The sequence below is a fragment of the Eucyclogobius newberryi genome, unplaced genomic scaffold (assembly GCF_026437365.1).
Source record: "Eucyclogobius newberryi isolate DKJ021-1_F unplaced genomic scaffold, fEucNew1.0.hap1 SCAF_16, whole genome shotgun sequence".
NCBI lineage: Eukaryota > Metazoa > Chordata > Actinopteri > Gobiiformes > Gobiidae > Eucyclogobius > Eucyclogobius newberryi.
In genome coordinates, this window is record NW_027315790.1 from 5,728,046 (window position 1) to 5,747,430 (window position 19,385).

Consider the following 19,385-nt stretch of genomic DNA (forward strand, 5'->3'; position numbering starts at 1 on the left):
TGGAATGGGCTGAATCTATTTTCCAATCTTCTTTAATTCTTTAGACTTCATTCTTTAGACTTTATTCTTTAGACTTTAAAAGCCCACAATTTCAAAGCACATGAGGTCTTCTTCTTCCTCCTCCTCTTTGGCACGCCACTGCTCTTTCTCTCTCTTTCTTTTATGGTGCAGTGTAAAACACACACTTTGAAGACGAACAACAAAAGTTGCTGGCGACGATGGCTGCATGCTCCCAGAAGACGGCGTTTTGGAGCTGGACGGGTGACGTGGAGAACACGCCTACTGAGCAGGACGTTTCCTTGGCACCTCAGATCTGGGCGCTGTCTCCCACTCCCTCACCCACTCCCTTATCCGCTGGAACGCAGGTGGAGGACGACCAAGCGCTGCTGGACACGTGGTACGACATTAAAACCGGAAACACCAAGGAGAAGATCGCCTTCTGTGAGACACCTCAGATCAGCGAAGCAAGGCGGGCGAGACCCAGCGCCATGAAGGTGAAGGGGAACTGGGCGACCGACTGCAGCAAAGCCAAACGGCGGTGCCGTGGCTCCTCCTACGACCCGCCCACCCACTCCTTGCTGCCTTTGACTCCATCGGCCGAGTGGGGCCTCCTTTCTGTCGCAGAGATGGTTGCGCTCATCGAACAGCGCACTGCGTTGGCCCTGCAAGACATCGTGGGTTTGCACAGCTCTCTCCACAACCAATCACAAGCCTCAAACCACCAGCTCCTTTGCGAAACCATTTCACATCCGACACCTTTAGTTTTTGTACCGAATAGGCCTTCAAAAGACCTGCCCGACTCCTCATCCCAGATTCAGACCGATCAGGAGCTGGTGGAGCAGCAGAAATCGTGCAGAGTGGCCGAAGCAATTGCGCATTTCGAGTCGCAACATTTAGAAAACCGCTTACATTTAGGGCATGGAATCAATTCTCAAATAGACAAAGATGACGGAGCGAGAGGTGCGAGTTCTGGCATCGTCACGCCGCCTCCCCGGATCGCGTTCCGGGTGTCCAACATCGATTTGTGCTCTCAGTTAGAGCCAGCAGGCCGGTTGTGCTGCATGTTCATGACCTGCGGAGGAGGAACGAGCCAGTCCAACACTCGCTCCAAAGAAAGCCTGCTTTTAGCGGCAACCTCCGCCGCGCCCAAGCAAGACAGCAACTCCTCCAACACGGACACGAACTCTACGAACGGCTCGGATTTGAAGCAGGAACACAGCGGCGCGGAGATGAAAAGCAGGGAAGGATTGACTGGTTTTCACGTGGAGGTTGTGATGACCGGAGCCGTGGATCAGTGCATCTTCTTCGGCAAAGACAGCACTGAGAACGTCCAAAAGGTGTGTTTTACCTCGGCCCCCGAACAGAGCCACGACCCGCCTCCCGGAGAGCTCTTTTTCCTCCAGCGCGGCCCGGGCGTGGAAATCAAAAGTGCAAACACTTCTTCCAACGCATCAGGGAAAGCAGGAGACTGTGCAAACAACAACAGCGGCGGCGACTCGCCGATAAACTCTGACAATGCGAGACCGGAGTTGGAAGAATGCTCGGACTCGTCGCTGTGTCGGCTCTACCGCCACGTCTCTCACGACTTTTTGGAACTCCGCTTTCAGATCCAGCGCTTGCTTGAGCCTCGCCAGTACATGCTCCTTCTGCCGGACCATGTCACGGTGAACATCCTCGCTTACTTGCCCACGCACTCGCTCGCCACCCTAAAGTGCACCTGCCACTACTTCAAGGCGCTCATTGAGACCTACGGCGTGCGCGCCGTCGATTCAGGCAGGAACCAGGACCCCCGGTACAGCAACGACCCGTGCAAGCAGTGCAAGCGGCAGTACGTGTGCGGGGACGTGACGCTCTGCCGCTGGCACCCCAAACCTTACCACCACGCATTGCCTTACGGGAGCTCGTACTGGATGTGCTGCCGCAGGACAGACAAGGCCACGCCGGGCTGCAGGGTGGGGCTGCACGACAACTACTGGGTGCAGCACTCGAGCAAGAGTCAGGTGATGCGGGCGCGCAGGGACGAGCGGCGACGAGAGGTGCCTTGCTACCAGGCCTCTCTCAAAAAGAGACAAGGTAGAGACCGCAGAATTGTACCCCCATAAAGCTATAAACCCAACTCTACTCAGCCTCTGTTAGAAATGTGGTGGAAAGGTCTAAGAGTGTGGTAGAACTAGACTTAAGTAGAACTAGAGTTAGACTAAACCAGGACTTGCAATTGCAGCTGCAGCAATTAATGCGAGTAACAAATTTCAACCTTTTATTTGGTTAAGAATGTATTTATTAAGTTTGTTGCAGCTACTAATCGTTCCAAACCGGCTCCACTCATAAAGTAAAGTAACCCAGACTTGATTAATCCAGGACTAAGCTGTGACTTTCTACATCATCAGTCATACGTCGAAACAAAAGCAGAATCCAACCATTTGATTAAATCTGGATGTTTGACTGGACCCCCTTTAGCTGTTTTGAAATCATTTCTTCTCCATTCTGCCAGGTAAGTGACTATGACGCCCACGGATTAAGCAGAGTCCAAGTAGAGAGTCACTGGTTGGTCAGCTGAGTCCTCAAGAGTAAGCACAATATCCAAGATCTCTGCATGTTGTGCAGATGGGCAGTCAGAGAGTGTAGAAGAACACCAGTCAACAAAAGAATTTCCTTCAACAGCAGCGGCAGCAGACAGTCAGATCGTGCCTTGGCCAAGGTCTTTAGTGAGAGAAACACAAACATGAGGAGAACTTTCAAAAGGTTGTCAGCCATGTTGTCACCCTCAACAGAAAATTAAGTCCAGTCCAAGGTGGCGGTGTTGTTCTTCATTCGTTTCTCACAAATAAGTGCACGCAGCGAGGCAGTGACCAAAGTATAATCCGGTATGAACAGGCGACTGTAGCCTCAGAGGATAAGAAAAGAGAGCATGTGTCCACTTTCATGGGTTTGAGATGGGTCAGAAGCATCAACTTTTCAAGAAAAGTTAGACATTGTAAGGGGCGGTCGTCCAACGCCGACACTGCAAAGCTTGTCACAGGCGGGTTTGTTCCCCACTTTCAAAGTTCCAACGCAGGCAACGGCGCGGGCAACGGCGCGGGCAACGGCGCGGGCAACGGCGCGGACAAGGTGACGCGGCGCCTGGTTAAACTGCGTTTCTGTCTAAATGTAGTGTCTAGAGCAGCCATCACCAAATCGGATCTGGACCGAGTGATGGTTCTGTCCGGACCCGTGACTGGTGGTAAATTCATGAGATAAAGTCATTTCCATGGAGCATTTTTTTTCGTGTACGGCCGTGGCTATATTCACACGGCACTGCTACTCCAATAAATACGTCAATACGGCGCCCGGGGTTCAGTCACCTGCACGGGGCTGAACAGCTGTTCACGGGGCTGCATTTAAGAGCATTTTGAGACAACTCCGCTACTTTCTGGTTACAGACTGCTTGAGAGTTTGTTCCCTGGTCTAACCAAAGTAGCATGTGCACTTGACTATGTTTGGATGGACTTATAGCTGTGTCAGCTTTTTCCACTATGAACATTGTCAAAAAAAAGTACCGTTCTAGGCTCAACAATGAACACTAGATGTGCCTGAGAATGCACTAACTTCATTCCAACCAAGATTTAAATGACTGGCAGGTCAGCCACATGCTCATTTTTCTCATTAAAGGTCCAGGACCCTGTAAGAAAAGTAAAAGAAAAATAATTAAAAGAGAAAAGTTCAGAGAAAAGATTCAGTTCTGTTGCATTTCTCCCCCTAAAAAGCCACTTGTTTTCTGAAGATGTGACTTTTTTTCTGGAAAAGTCGGCCTTCATTTTTTTGGGGCTGGGACCTCCTTATTTTAAGAACAAAGATGAGAGAATGTTAAGTCAATGCTCTGTTTGCACATTTTAGTTTTTTTAAGTTATTTAAGAGAACAATTAGTTATTTCCGCTTTGCACTTCTGTACTTCTTGAACTTGTACTTTTTGCAGTTTTGCAGTAATTTTGTACTTCTTCAGTTCCCACTCACTTGTTTTTGCTTTCACAGATTACATATTTTCATGGATTTGTACACTGATGGTGTAACTTTTCTCATTACTTTAGGTACTTCTACCTCTTGAAGGATATTTGATCAAAGTAGTACTTTTTTACACTTTTGTGCTCTTTTTGTTGCGTACTTTTTTTTTTTTGCATCTTGTACTCATGTACTGTAATTGTATTTTTACTTGTACTGTACGTGTACTTTTTGGAGTACAGTATTGAAGTACGTTGTTGTATTTGTTGCATCTTTGTGCTTTTTTTTGCATCTTGTGCAGTTATATCAATTGTACTCTTACTTGTACTTGTACTCTTGTACCTTTTGTAATATTGCAGTACTAAACTACCGTTCATGAGACATGTGACTGTAATAATCCCTCATTCGTCCAGGAGTTTCATTGTAGAAAAAGATTCAGTCGTTTCATCTGGACTCTCAATCTGAGAATCAGGAGCGGGAACTCTCCATGGTATCGACCGTTCATGAGTTTCCTCTTGCCGTTTTAGGCTACAACAGTGGTTCTCAAACTGTGGTACACAAGCTTTCTGCATTTCTAATATTTGCTTATTTTGGTCATTTTATTCTCAAGAGCTGGTTAAAACTATTGTAGTCAAATCTTAGACTTGTTTTAGCCTCAATTTAGATCTGAAAAGTCCCGTTTAGACCCGGTTTAGATCTGGTTGTACTTGGAAAGACTCATGTTTTTGTAGATAGAGCTCAGTTTAAAAGGTTTAAAAAACACTGATGTACAACATTAAAGAGCTTTTCCCCCATTCAAATAATTTAGTTTTAAACAGTAACTTTATAAGTTGTCCGACTCCCTCGCCACCACAGACATTGTTGATTTGGCCCTCAGAGGCGACTGTTGTTGTGATTTTGGGCCTTACAAAAATAAATTGAATTGAAATAAGGAAAACCATCCTAATTTCTCATCGTTCTGAAACCCATGAATAAAATTACTGACCCACTATTAAAATGTTGCGATTAGGACGTCAGATTTAATTTAGACTTTAATCATGACTTTAATCATTCACAATTTGTTCCAATAAAACTAGTAGGAAAGTAACATTAAAAACATACGTTACAAATTTGCCTTCCAAAGCTGGTGTTTATTGTTGCTGAGTGTTACAATACCTGGCGAGTTGAAATGTATAAATTGTGAATATACAATAGCCAACATTGTGTTTCTCAACAAGCATCAAGTCAGAAATCTTTTATCTCAACAAGTAAAAAACATTTAAAAGCAGAACAAAAAGGCCGGTTCAAGTCTGTTGCAAGCTTTGGGAATAGTTCATACTGCAGGTCATAGCCAAAACCAACAAAAATAAATACATTTCTTTGTTCCGTAGAAAAAGTCTTTGTATTAATCAATTTGCATTTGGTGTCAACATTCTATTCCATAACCTGCAACAGTCTCGCCCCGGGACAAGTAAAAACTGGAAAAACATGGACAAATTTACACCAGAAGAACACATAATATTGTATGAAAAGTCCTGCCGCAATCGTAAACGCTTTTATATTTCCATAAAACTTGTGCCGTGCAAGATAAAATATACAGCAGTTGTGAATCATTTACACTCATTTCAGGTCTAATCATGTTTAAAGCCATGCATACTTCTCCGCATTCATATAAAATCGTTAGCACACAGATAATTGTGTTGGTTATTAGCTGTAAATCTGCCCCTCAGACTCACAAAATACTGAAATGTTACAAAATGTATGGCTTTATTTGCTTTTCCCATTTCTATGAGTTCGATTTACGGTGAATCAGTAAAATAAGTAAAATAATCCCAAGTCAAAAATATTCAACAGTTGCCATCTGGTATTGCACTTAGTAATTGCATGAGTTGATACTGACGATACAAAAAATAAAATAAGATTAAAATCAGGGCTGGTGTGTTTATAACGGCTGCAGGCAGGAGTCCGGCTGCCACATCCGTAAATCCACCAAAATCTGGTTGAGTTTTCTCATCCACAAGTTCCTCTCGTCCTTCGTGTCCGCGCTCAGCCAGTTCCTGCACAGATTACATTACATTACATTACATTAGACAGTAATTAGTCAATTTGTGGATGAAAGATGCCGTTTTTTGACAGAAATGACTGAACATGTGTCAATTAAAATTTGCCAGATTCATTAAGACAAAAAAAAAATTCCGGTTATTATTCAGGTTATAATAAGGCTAACCCAAACAGCAAACGGCAAACAGACATATTATTTTGCCTAGCCTAATAATAATAATAATAGTAATAATAATAAGACAATGACAATTTAAAGACAATCTATCGTCCAAAGAGGTTGTTTTTGTCACATGAACTTGTTATTTAGCGGTAAGTTTGATTTCACAAAGCGGGTCACAAATGTGAGTAAAAGTCATGTGTTCAGGTGAGACACGACAAAAGATTCAAATTGATATTTTCACATCCACCTGCAGTCTACTCGCATTAATGAAAGAAAGAAAAGGTATTGTGTAATGTTTTCATATAGAAATAAGACATTTTAATTAAAACGGACAAAGTTTTCCATATTTGGGAAATCTAAATCTGAAAAAAGGACAGAACCAGGTTTGAATTTCTTGCTTCGTTTTCCTGACATATTAGATAGAGAAAAGGCCTTGATCTGACTGAAAATGTGTGTGAAAATTCTAATTGTTTTATACTTAAAAGTTTAAGAAATCAGGCTTGGAATTAGATATCACAATATTGGTCATGTTGAGAGATTGTAAAGTTGGTGTTTAAGAGCTGATCTTTATGTTTCTGTGGGAGAAGAAGAGAAGAAGACGTTTGAAGTTACAATGAGAAATATCTGGATGGAAGTGGATGGTTTGATTTTGTTATTTTGACATTTTTTTACATTATATAAGTCAGAAATCGTGACATCTCAAAAAGCCTCGTCATCTTCTATTCCAGACTGTAAACATTATAGTTTGTATTTGTCAAAATAGTGAGAAACATCCTTATTCCTATAGTTTTGATAAAATAACTCAAACAAGAAATTCAAGTAACTGAATCTGAATTGAGCTATTTTCATAAGTTTTATAACGGTTCAGATACAAGCAACATTTTCCCTTCAAAATATACAATATTTTGTAATCTCAATAGCAACAGTGGTAATTTATACTATTCAGTGGTAAGTCCAGCCCATTGGGAGGAGCCTTCCAATGGGCAGGACTTACCACAGAACAGTATTAATATCAGAGTTCTCGACCTAAATTCTTTTATTGACAATGACTCTTGGATGAGAGTCGAAACGTCTATTTTTTCAAACTGAGTCCAGATGAAACAACTGAAGCTTTTTCTACTATGGAACACGCCTGGACCAATGAGGGATTACACCGACAAACACATGGATTAGACAAAATCCATCATATTATGTTCACTATTTTTAATATTATTATTCCCAAATTTTGCCTGCAGTGTCTCACATTAGGACAACGGTCAAGGTCAAAGTCAAGGTCAAAGTCATGGTTAAATCGTGATGTTTTTTCTCATTAAACAGCACACTAGAATCTAATTCTAAATCTAAAAAAGTGGTGGGCGGAGCCTGAGTTGAGCGTGTGGTGGGAGGAGCCGGAGTTGAGCGTGTGGTGGGAGGAGCCTGAGCTGAGCGTGTGGTGGGCGGAGCCTCAGTTGAGCGTGTGGTGGGCGGAGCCTCACTCACCTGGTGACACACATGGTGTTGGTGCACTGGCTGACCAGCGTCTCCCGGTCGTCCTCCCTCTGCGGCCGCACCGTGATCAGCTGGAAGGTGTTGGGGCGGGCGCAGAACTCCCGGTTGGCGGGCTCCACCCTCTGGCTCGTGCAGTTGGCCAGGTTGATGCGGCCGATGGGATTCTGACCAAACGGAAGGAAAAGGAATGACTCGGAATATTTGAATCTTTTGTCCAGTTGTCACAGAAACGGAACATTTGGACCCGTTACTGTCACAGAAGTACTTTTCACTTTTATGCTGCATTTGAAGGCAGGTTTTTGTACTTACTACTTCACTATATTTTTTATTTGTATAAAATGCTTCATATGGCACAAGGGTTTGTTTTTTCAGCACATTCTTGGTGACATTCTGACTAAAGGTTTTGAGTTCAAGATTAATCCCTCAATAAAAATCGTAATAATAATAATAATAATAATCCCTTCAATCTTATCCCAGCCTTTTTTTTAAGATTATAATTTGACTTCCTGGTTGTACTTTATGACATCACAGTAAGAAATTACCCAGCAAACACAGAGACAAAACTCATCTACTGCCACAACTATTATTACTGCTTTTTTGTGTGAAAATATACATATGAGAGCAGCTTTATTTAGTTGAATTGAAAATTGTTTTAATTTTGCATAAACTTTGGATGGATTGAGTTTTACTGTAATTTCCTACAAATTTTTCAACTTTTCTTCTCTTACACCAAATAAAGTAAAAATCAGAAAATCATAAAAACCTGCCATTAAGTAAAGTTGAGCAAATATAGAGAGCAAAATTAAACAAATAAAATACAATTAAACAAAAATATATACATTTTAGTAGCTTCCATTAACCCAAAAAGTCATGACTTTTATTGGGTATTTCAATACTTTTACTTTAGTAGATTAAAAAAAAAATCAACTCACTTTTTTTACTAGAAGTTATATTCCCCAAAAATAATCATAATGCAGAATCCAGGCCGAGTGCAAACCAGGACTAGACCAGGACTAGACCAGGACTAGACCAGGACTAGACCAGGACTAGACCAGGACTAGACCAGGACTAGACCAGGACTAGACCAGGACTAAAGCAGGACTAAAGCAGGACTAGACCAGGACTAGACCAGGACTAGACCAGGACTAGACCAGGACTAGACCAGGACTAGACCAGGACTAGACCAGGACTAGACCAGGACTAGACCAGGACTAGACCAGGACTAGACCAGGACTAGACCAGGACTAGACCAGGACTAGACCAGGACTAGACCAGGACTAGACCAGGACTAAAGCAGGACTAAACCAGGACTAGACCAGGACTAGACCAGGACTAGACCAGGACTAAAGCAGGACTAAACCAGGACTAGACCAGGACTAGACCAGGACTAAACCAGGACTAAAGCAGGTCTCACCTTCCTCCTCTCGTCGTCGGGATAGGTCCAGTAGGAGACGCAGTACCCCGAGAGGACGCACCACCTCCTGTGCCACGCCCCGAACCCGCTCACGTCCTCGAACATCGTCTGTGGAAGAACGTCACGCTCACCAACACATTCACCATGGGTCCATGACAACAAGTGCTAACGCTGCGACGCTCACCAGGAAACCTCGCTCCTCCACGCTGGAGCCCACCTCGCACTGCATCTTCATGTAGATGTGACCCTCCAGCGGGCACAGGAAGGGCACCTGGGGCAGAAAGTCGGGTGGTGAACACGTGTATCGGCTTCAACGATACATTAAGGTCATTCAAGCTCTGCTCAGAAGCATAAATCACGCAGAATCGGTTAGTTTGTGACGTGCGAGGATTTGGTTAATGTCCCGAGCGGTGCATTCTCAAAAGCAACAGCCAAAAGGAGCCAAAAAGAGCCAAAAGAGCCGTAACCTGGTTAAGAAAAGTGTCACCGAGAAGCTCTCTCTCGCTGCCTTCACATTTGATCTAAAACAAAAATAAGTGAATGCAGAAATTACTGTAGAAGGTCTTTGCTGCAGTTGTTCTTAAAGTGATAAATGAAGCAGGGGTCCCATTTATAAAGCAGGCGGTCGGACAAAAATGAGTTTCCACGTTTCATGAGTGTCCAAGTTTGTGGTCTGTAAACATGAAATGAGCCAAAAATGGTCCATAAAACGGAGCTAAATGTAAGAATTCCACATAAAGCTTTGTAAATGAGACCCCGGGGCCTTTTCTACGGTCATGAATAAATAAGAGACAGAAGTGATGAAGAATCCTGATGCAGTGGGAAAAGCAGCAGCGTTTAAGCTCGTGTGAAGAAGCGACGCCAACGACTCATTTCAATTATAGTAGAAAAAGCTTCAGTTGTAGTCATCTGGACTCAGTTTGAAAAAATAGACGTTTCAACTCTCATCCAAGAGTCATTGTCAATAACAGAATTTAGGTCGAGAACTCCGATATTAATACTGTTCTGTGGTAAGACCCACCCATTGGGAGGAGCCTTCCTGAAGTAGAAAGAGTTGTTGGTTTCAACAGAAACTCCCCCCTTGTATCTACCGAGCCTATTCAGAATTTTAATGGGCTGTTAAAACCTCTTTGTCTTAGTGAGACCCTGGCTCAACCACCCTGAGTACCTGATTAGCATCTGAATGTCCTCTACCTTTCCAGGGGTTCAGTAACCCATTATAGATAACAGGAAGATTAAACCTAAGCCCTCCATTTCTGTTTAAAGAAGGTCTTTCTTTTTTAACAAAAATAGCTTCCTTGACTCCTCTTTCAAACCATCTTGAGGACCAGAGGAGTCAAGGAAGCTATTTTTGTTAAAAAAGAAAGACCTTCTTTAAACAGAAATGGAGGGCTTAGGTTTAATCTTCCTGTTATTTATAATGGGTTACTGAACCCCTGGAAAGGTAAAGGACCAGGGCATTCAGATGCTAATCAGGTACTCAGGGTGGTTGAGCCAGGGTCTCACTAAGACAAAGAGGTTTTAACAGCCCATTAAAATTCTAAATAGGCTCGGTAGATACAAGGGGGGAGTTTCTGTTGAAACAAACAACTCTTTCTACTTCAGGAAGGCTCCTCCCAATGGGCGGGTCTTACCACAGAACAGTATTAATATCGGAGTTCTCGACCTAAATTCTGTTATTGACAATGACTCTTGGATGAGAGTCGAAACGTCTATTTTTTCAAACTGAGTCCAGATGACTACAACTGAAGCTTTTTCTACTATGGAACACGCCTGGACGAATGAGGGATTACACCGACATATTTCAATTATACATTTCATTTTCAATTATAGTTTTCTTGCTGACAAATGACAAAAATGACACTCTTTCTAATGGGACAGTCCAGTAGAGCAGCAACAACTACTACAGTTATTTCAGTGTTAATCAGAAAGTATTGGATTGATTTTGTACATTGAGATGTTTTCAATAACATTTTTAACCAAATTAAGGTCAAAATATCCTGACTGAAAGCTTCTAAATAGAAAATATTGACGAATAAAGTGAATTAATTCAAAAAATTCAAAATAGTTTATTGTTATTTGACATTTAGATTCAGCAATGCAGCCGTCTGTCTTATAAAAAGATCTTTGGCATGTGTTTGAGAGTCTGCACAGTCCAGATAACGATTATTATCATTATTAAAATACGACTATGATTATTTTTTATCGTCGACTAGTTATGATTATTACTGATGGGCAAAATGAAGCCTTGAAATGTGTGTCAATAACAAGAAAGTCACGTGAAAAGTCTCGTGTTGAAATATAAACTTTGTAAAGTACTTGTAACACATTAAATTCTCCAGTAGATGGCAGTATTTTGAAGGAGATTTATACTGTGACTGTTTTCATTTCCTCCCATCACCCGCCACAATAAGATCAAATAAATCTCATCATTTTTTTTTTATCATAAGACAAAAAAAAAATCATAAAAATACAAATCGACATACATTTAAATTCTTGCACATGGTACTATCAAACCGAATAAATAAGTGTAAAAATAAAGCTAACCTTCTCTAGAGGAAACTTGTTCTTCCCGATGGAGGAGAGCGTGAGCTTGTGAGAGCCCACCAGGATGAAGTTACTGGTCCGAACTGCATTTGGACCCCCAGGACTGCCCACAACTGCAGCGGGGAAATGTTACTTTTCTATACGTTCACATAAATGAGCTTATACACACATATACTTGTGTCCATACCTGGGGTCTGCCCGCTCTTTGTGATGGCGAGGAATCTCTTTGGAGTGATCGCCTGTGCAAAACAAGTGTCATTATTTAGTGCCAGAAAAGTGAAATCAGTTTGTGCCCAACTTCAATATAATTGTGCCCATGTGATTCAGTCCATTTGGCCTTTCGTAAAGTCTGCCACCGTCAAATTCATCTTTTATTAAACTGGTCCAGGTGTTGAGACGAACGTCACCCATAAACCATCTGCTCACAATCATGAATGAGGCGTAACCATAGCGACACGTATTTCATGGCAGAAGATTTATTGGGATGTTGAGGACAGGCTAACTGAAACATTCACATTCAAACATTCATATTCCAGAGAATTAAGATCAGAAGTGACTCAAGAGCTTAATAACAGTGATGTCATGCTGCCTGCACTGCACCGGAGCAAAGGATCATGGTCTATGTAGTCATCCGCTTCTTTAGCCACTGCATTTAAGCAAAGAAGCTTGTAATTCGACATATTGTGACGGCCCAAGAAGGTAATGAGACTTGAGAAGTGTATATTTATAAGAATATGATTGTGGGCACAATATTATACGAAATATATCATATATTTGCACTGTATTCGTGTTTACTTACATTGCAACAGCTCATTATGAATTATTTTTTAAGAGACTGGTAGTAGTATTTGTGCAGTACTTTATGTAAAGCAAATACATTTTGGTTCATTTTATCGTCTGCCATCCATAGATTGATATGGGGCATTGTAAGGATATCAAATTCTAAGCCTGATTTATTAAAGTCCAAAAAACTATAACAAAATGACGCAATACATTTCAACTTGGCTCTGTCCATTTTTCAGATTTATGTCTCTAAATATGTTCAATTTCAGTTGCTTTGCCTCATTTTTATATGACAACATTAAATGATGAAAAACAATATATTTTCATTCATGTTTCACTCACGGTTTATTCTTCACTGCAGCTCATGTTCTTACAGCTTTATTTAGAGATGTTGCCCTAACTCACCACTAGAGGCCGCCATTTTGTTTGGGCAGACCTAATATAATATAATATAATATAATATAATATACAGCACATCAAGCTTTTTTCGAACGCTTTACTCTTTACAAAGCACGACTACGATGATTTATTGATCTACTTCCAAATGTGTTCTGGTGCCAGGCGGACCACCCCGTGACCACCCTGTGACCACCCCGTCCCCCCCGTGCTCCCCACCACACCACGTGGGACAGAAGCGGACAGTTCATACCGACATGCACAAATCGTGGGCCTCAAACACGTGCTGCCACATCATCTGAACACGACAGAGCGGTCGGTGTTAAAACCACGTTCAGCGGCTCCTTCGCGCTGTGGAAAGTGAGTTTTACCTTTGACTTGCTGATTTTCTTCTTCTTGTCAGAGCAGATCTCTCGCTTTTGGACCTGAAGGCGACATATACACATATATATGTATATATTTACACGTTTAAATGTCAGAAATGATCAAACGCTCTTCGTCGTAGTTGAAGTAAAATGATGGTAAATATTTAGATGGGAAAGTGGAAGTAGTGTATGTAAACCCTGGGTTACTGGGTACATTGAGCCACATGCCACCATTTTTTTAGGTAAATTAGAAAGGAAAAATAAACCATTTAATTTAGAGTTAATCAGCTTTTGGCATATTGTTTGGTCATTTTGCAAGCTTTAAAACATTTAATAACACTTTAGGTCAATTTCTTTTTATCCAAAAAAGGCAAGAATTTAATATAACTTCTTTTTTTACATGTCCATATGACTGTCGGAGTTTGGTAGACACAAGTTAATTGAAATGTGTATTTTTTAGGCATTGAAATTCAAGTATTTGCCAAAATATGACATTTCTTTTGTCGCTCATAGGGCACTTTGAGATGTAGAAGTACAAGTTTTACTCATTTTGGTCCAAAAGTCAGGCTTGAATCTGGTTATATAATGTCTCGGAACCATTTCACTAATGTAAAGTACACCATGTACAACAAAGTACAAAGAATGGTTTATTTTATTCAGATTTTACGTCGTTTCAACGCCAAAAAAGAAGCTAAAAGTTAAAGCTACATTTTTCTCTCAATTTCAAACAAAAGAGTTTTCCACTTTCCAATAACCAAGTATTACCATAAACTTTCCCGTCTAACAAATAAAAAAGCGTGATCCCGGTCTAGAGGAAGCACTCACCAGGCCGTAGACCTCAACCATGATGTGGAAGTCACTGGAGACGTCAGACCTGAACAGAAGAAGCACAAAGACACTGAGCGGGTGCTGACAGCGGCAGAGACGTGGCGGGCGCCGGCTGCAGTACGCACATGCTGAACCTGGTGGGGAAGGTGAGTGTGTCCCCGCTCAGGCCTCTGTGGGTGCTGGCTAAAGGCGTGGCCACCGTGTGGTCAGGGCCGGCCCGGAGCATGACGAAGAACGAGTGTTTACTGGACGCTTCTGCAACACAGAACACAAACTATCAGGACCAAAACCAACGTCTGATCACTTTGGTTTAGTTCTGCTTCGGACGGGATGAAACAGTGACGGACACAGTAACACTTGGTCACGCTTAAATAAAAGTGAGAAAATCATGTTTAAACATGTGTTTGTCTGTTATGCGTGACGTGAATTCTACAGCAAAAAAAGAAAATCATGATTTTTCATCTTTCTCTCTCCCGTGATCATTGGAATCAATATCATTTAATGCAAAAATGTATTTTTTTTTTCTTTCAAAGTCTGAACTCTGCTCCAAACGTGTTGTCAAAAGTATCAGAAACTAATCGACACACACACACACACACACACACACACACACACACACACACACACACACACACACACACACACACACACACACACACACACACACACACACACACACACACACACACACACACACACACACACACACACACACACACACACACACACACACACACACACACACACACACACACACACACACACACACACACACACACACACACACACACACACACACACACACACACACACACACACACACACACACACACACACACACACACACACACACACACACACACACACACACACACACACACACACACACACACACACACACACACACCATTATATATAGCTGAAAGTGTAACAATCTGGAGTATAATTCCTTAGCACTAATGGGGTTTAAAATGAGAGTTTTGTGAGAACAGCTTCCACTGCAGCGTGTGGGTCAGAGTCTAGGCCTCGAGACCTTTGCCAAATGCCTCTGCCCACTCGCTCTCTCCCCGTTTCGTGCTACAATTGTCCTGTACGTAAACATTTAGACTAATCTGATACTTGATAAGAGAAAAAGATTTGGTCTCGGTTTGATTTTCACAGAACTGTAACTACATTTGTAACATTTGATTTAGAACAAACACAGAGTTACAAAAGACGCTCACGCTTAAGTCAGATGTCAGTGATGGCTAAAAAACAAAACATATTTAAATGTGGAAGAGTAGACATAATATGGTGTCGTACCGGGTTTGTTGGCGGTGGAGCAGACGAAGTCGGCCTTGAGCGGGAGCCTGAGCTCGTGCAGGGCGATGGAGCCCCGGGAGGCGGAGGGCCAGGCGGGATCCGGGAGGGCGGCGGCCTTCTTCTGTCCGGAGGGGTCTCCTTTCAGGCGGTCCAGCTCGGCCTTCAGAGCCTCGCGCTTCTCCGCTGAAGGACGAGAGGAGGTTCAAATGTCATGGGACAAAACCACAGACGCCGATTAGAACCAGTTTATATTGAAGTGAAGTCAGTCAATCACAAACCAAGAATGTTTCTGAAAGAACTGAACCAATTCTGCATCTGGATAAAAAAAAATACAATCTAAAAAACTATTTCTAGATTAATCCAACGGTAAAATAACTGTCAGTTGTAGCTTTTTAATAGCTTAAATTACTGAAACCAAATTGTGATTTATGTAGTGCTTATTTTGCTATTGAATTAAGCTAAAGTATTTAATCACTAAATTGTACATTTCTGGTATTCTTCAGTGTGGACAGGACAGGACAGGACAGGATAGGACTCTAGTGGTATTCTTCAGTGTGTTGGACAGGACAGGACAGGACAGTATTCTTCAGTGTGTTTGGACAGGACAGGACAGGACAGTATTCTTCAGTGTGTTTGGACAGGACAGGACAGGACAGGATTCTTCAGTGTGTTTGGACAGGACAGGACAGGACAGTATTCTTCAGTGTGTTTGGACAGGACAGGACAGTATTCTTCAGTGTGTTTGGATAGGACAGGACAGGACAGTATTCTTCAGTGTGTTTGGACAGGACAGGACAGGACAGGATTCTTCAGTGTGTTTGGACAGGACAGGACAGGACAGTATTCTTCAGTGTGTTTGGACAGGACAGGACAGTATTCTTCAGTGTGTTTGGACAGGACAGGACAGGACAGTATTCTTCAGTGTGTTTGGACAGGACAGGACAGGACAGTATTCTTCAGTGTGTTTGGACAGGACAGGACAGTATTCTTCAGTGTGTTTGGACAGGACAGGACAGTATTCTTCAGTGTGTTTGGACAGGACAGGACAGTATTCTTCAGTGTGTTTGGACAGGACAGAACAGGACAGTATTCTTCAGTGTGTTTGGACAGGACAGGACAGGACAGGATTCTTCAGTGTGTTTGGACAGGACAGGACAGGACAGGACAGGATTCTTCAGTGTGTTTGGACAGGACAGGACAGGACAGGATTCTTCAGTGTGTTTGGACAGGACAGGACAGTATTCTTCAGTGTGTTTGGACAGGACAGGACAGTATTCTTCAGTGTGTTTGGACAGGACAGGACAGTATTCTTCAGTGTGTTTGGACAGGACAGGACAGGACAGTATTCTTCAGTGTGTTTGGACAGGACAGGACAGTATTCTTCAGTGTGTGTGGACAGGACAGGACAGTATTCTTCAGTGTGTTTGGACAGGACAGGACAGTATTCTTCAGTGTGTTTGGACAGGACAGGACAGTATTCTTCAGTGTGTTTGGACAGGACAGGACAGTATTCTTCAGTGTGTTTGGACAGGACAGGACAGTATTCTTCAGTGTGTTTGGACAGGACAGGACAGGACAGTATTCTTCAGTGTGTTTGGACAGGACAGGACAGGACAGTATTCTTCAGTGTGTTTGGACAGGACAGGACAGTATTCTTCAGTGTGTTTGGACAGGACAGGACAGTATTCTTCAGTGTGTGTGGACAGGACAGGACAGGACAGTATTCTTCAGTGTGTTTGGACAGGACAGGACAGGACAGTATTCTTCAGTGTGTTTGGACAGGACAGGACAGGACAGTATTCTTCAGTGTGTTTGGACAGGACAGGACAGGATTCTTCAGTGTGTTTGGACAGGACAGGACAGGACAGGACAGGACAGTATTCTTCAGTGTGTTTGGACAAGACAGGACAGGACAGTATTCTTCAGTGTGTTTGGACAGGACAGGACAGGACAGTATTCTTCAGTGTGTTTGGACAGGACAGGACAGTATTCTTCAGTGTGTTTGGACAGGACAGGACAGGACAGTATTCTTCAGTGTGTTTGGACAGGACAGGACAGGACAGTATTCTTCAGTGTGTTTGGACAGGACAGGACAGTATTCTTCAGTGTGTTTGGACAGGACAGGACAGGACAGTATTCTTCAGTGTGTTTGGACAGGACAGGACAGGACAGTATTCTTCAGTGTGTTTGGACAGGACAGGACAGTATTCTTCAGTGTGTTTGGACAGGACAGGACAGGACAGTATTCTTCAGTGTGTTTGGACAGGACAGGACAGTATTCTTCAGTGTGTTTGGACAGGACAGGACAGGATTCTTCAGTGTGTTTGGACAGGACAGGACAGGACAGGACAGGACAGTATTCTTCAGTGTGTTTGGACAAGACAGGACAGGACAGTATTCTTCAGTGTGTTTGGACAGGACAGGACAGGACAGTATTCTTCAGTGTGTTTGGACAGGACAGGACAGTATTCTTCAGTGTGTTTGGACAGGACAGGACAGGACAGTATTCTTCAGTGTGTTTGGACAGGACAGGACAGGACAGTATTCTTCAGTGTGTGTGGACAGGACAGGACAGTATTCTTCAGTGTGTTTGGACAGGACAGGACAGGACAGTATTCTTCAGTGTGTTTGGACAGGACAGGACAGGACAGTATTCTTCAGTGTGTTTGGACAGGACAGGACAGTATTCTTCAGTGTGTTTGGACAGGACAGGACAGGACAGTATTCTTCAGTGTGTTTGGACAGGACAGGACAGGACAGTATTCTTCAGTGTGTTTGGACAGGACAGGACAGTATTCTTCAGTGTGTTTGGACAGGACAGGACAGGACAGTATTCTTCAGTGTGTTTGGACAGGACAGGACAGGACAGGATTCTTCAGTGTGTTTGGACAGGACAGGACAGGACAGTATTCTTCAGTGTGTTTGGACAAGACAGGACAGGACAGTATTCTTCAGTGTGTTTGGACAGGACAGGACAGGACAGTATTCTTCAGTGTGTTTGGACAGGACAGGACAGTATTCTTCAGTGTGTTTGGACAGGACAGGACAGGACAGTATTCTTCAGTGTGTTTGGACAGGACAGGACAGGACAGTATTCTTCAGTGTGTTTGGACAGGACAGGACAGTATTCTTCAGTGTGTTTGGACAGGACAGGACAGTATTCTTCAGTGTGTTTGGACAGGACAGGACAGTATTCTTCAGTGTGTTTTGGACAGGACAGGACAGTATTCTTCAGTGTGTTTGGACAGGACAGGACAGTATTCTTCAGTGTGTTTGGACAGGACAGGACAGGACAGTATTCTTCAGTGTGTTTGGACAGGACAGGACAGGACAGTATTCTTCAGTGTGTTTGGACAGGACAGGACAGGACAGTATTCTTCAGTGTGTTTGGACAGGACAGGACAGGACAGTATTCTTCAGTGTGTTTGGACAGGACAGGACAGTATTCTTCAGTGTGTTTGGACAGGACAGGACAGTATTCTTCAGTGTGTTTGGACAGGACAGGACAGTATTCTTCAGTGTGTTTGGACAGGACAGGACAGGACAGTATTCTTCAGTGTGTTTGGACAGGACAGGACAGGACAGTATTCTTCAGTGTGTTTGGACAGGACAGGACAGTATTCTTCAGTGTGTTTGGACAGGACAGGACAGTATTCTTCAGTGTGTGTGGACAGGACAGGACAGGACAGTATTCTTCAGTGTGTGTGGACAGGACAGGACAGGACAGTATTCTTCAGTGTGTGTGGACAGGACAGGACAGTATTCTTCAGTGTGTGTGGACAGGACAGGACAGTATTCTTCAGTGTGTTTGGACAGGACAGGACAGTATTCTTCAGTGTGTTTGGACAGGACAGGACAGGACAGTATTCTTCAGTGTGTTTGGACAGGACAGGACAGTATTCTTCAGTGTGTTTGGACAGGACAGGACAGTATTCTTCAGTGTGTTTGGACAGGACAGGACAGTATTCTTCAGTGTGTTTGGACAGGACAGGACAGGACAGTATTCTTCAGTGTGTTTGGACAGGACAGGACAGTATTCTTCAGTGTGTTTGGACAGGACAGGACAGTATTCTTCAGTGTGTTTGGA

General features: G+C 42.9%; 2 protein-coding genes across 2 annotated transcripts in view; one reads left to right on the plus strand and one right to left on the minus strand.

Moving 5' to 3' along the window:
- Positions 1-218: 218 nt before the first annotated feature.
- Positions 219-2,159, plus strand: LOC140362305 (F-box only protein 46-like). Its single transcript, XM_072448418.1, has 2 exons — positions 219-2,036; positions 2,069-2,159. The coding sequence occupies exons 1-2, from the start codon at positions 219-221 to the stop codon at positions 2,075-2,077; spliced, it is 1,827 nt and encodes a 608-aa protein (XP_072304519.1). The 3' UTR covers positions 2,078-2,159.
- A 3,037-nt stretch (positions 2,160-5,196) lies between these two features.
- Positions 5,197-19,385, minus strand: part of anln (anillin, actin binding protein) — a 38,421-nt gene continuing 24,232 nt past the window's right edge. The window contains exons 14-25 of the mRNA XM_072447339.1: positions 15,299-15,481; positions 14,122-14,251; positions 13,994-14,042; positions 13,175-13,228; positions 13,057-13,101; positions 11,812-11,863; positions 11,625-11,737; positions 9,545-9,598; positions 9,262-9,348; positions 9,078-9,185; positions 7,655-7,827; positions 5,197-6,011 (exon numbers count right to left, since the gene is read on the minus strand). Of these exons, the coding sequence (XP_072303440.1) occupies positions 5,897-6,011; positions 7,655-7,827; positions 9,078-9,185; positions 9,262-9,348; positions 9,545-9,598; positions 11,625-11,737; positions 11,812-11,863; positions 13,057-13,101; positions 13,175-13,228; positions 13,994-14,042; positions 14,122-14,251; positions 15,299-15,481 (1,163 nt within the window). The 3' untranslated portion in view covers positions 5,197-5,896. The remainder of the gene's footprint in view (positions 6,012-7,654; positions 7,828-9,077; positions 9,186-9,261; positions 9,349-9,544; positions 9,599-11,624; positions 11,738-11,811; positions 11,864-13,056; positions 13,102-13,174; positions 13,229-13,993; positions 14,043-14,121; positions 14,252-15,298; positions 15,482-19,385) is intronic.

What these genes read in the sequence shown, in the direction of transcription:
- LOC140362305 (XM_072448418.1), top strand. Translation starts at nt 219, where the DNA reads ATGGCTGCATGCTCCCAGAAGACGGCGTTTTGGAGCTGGACGGGTGAC.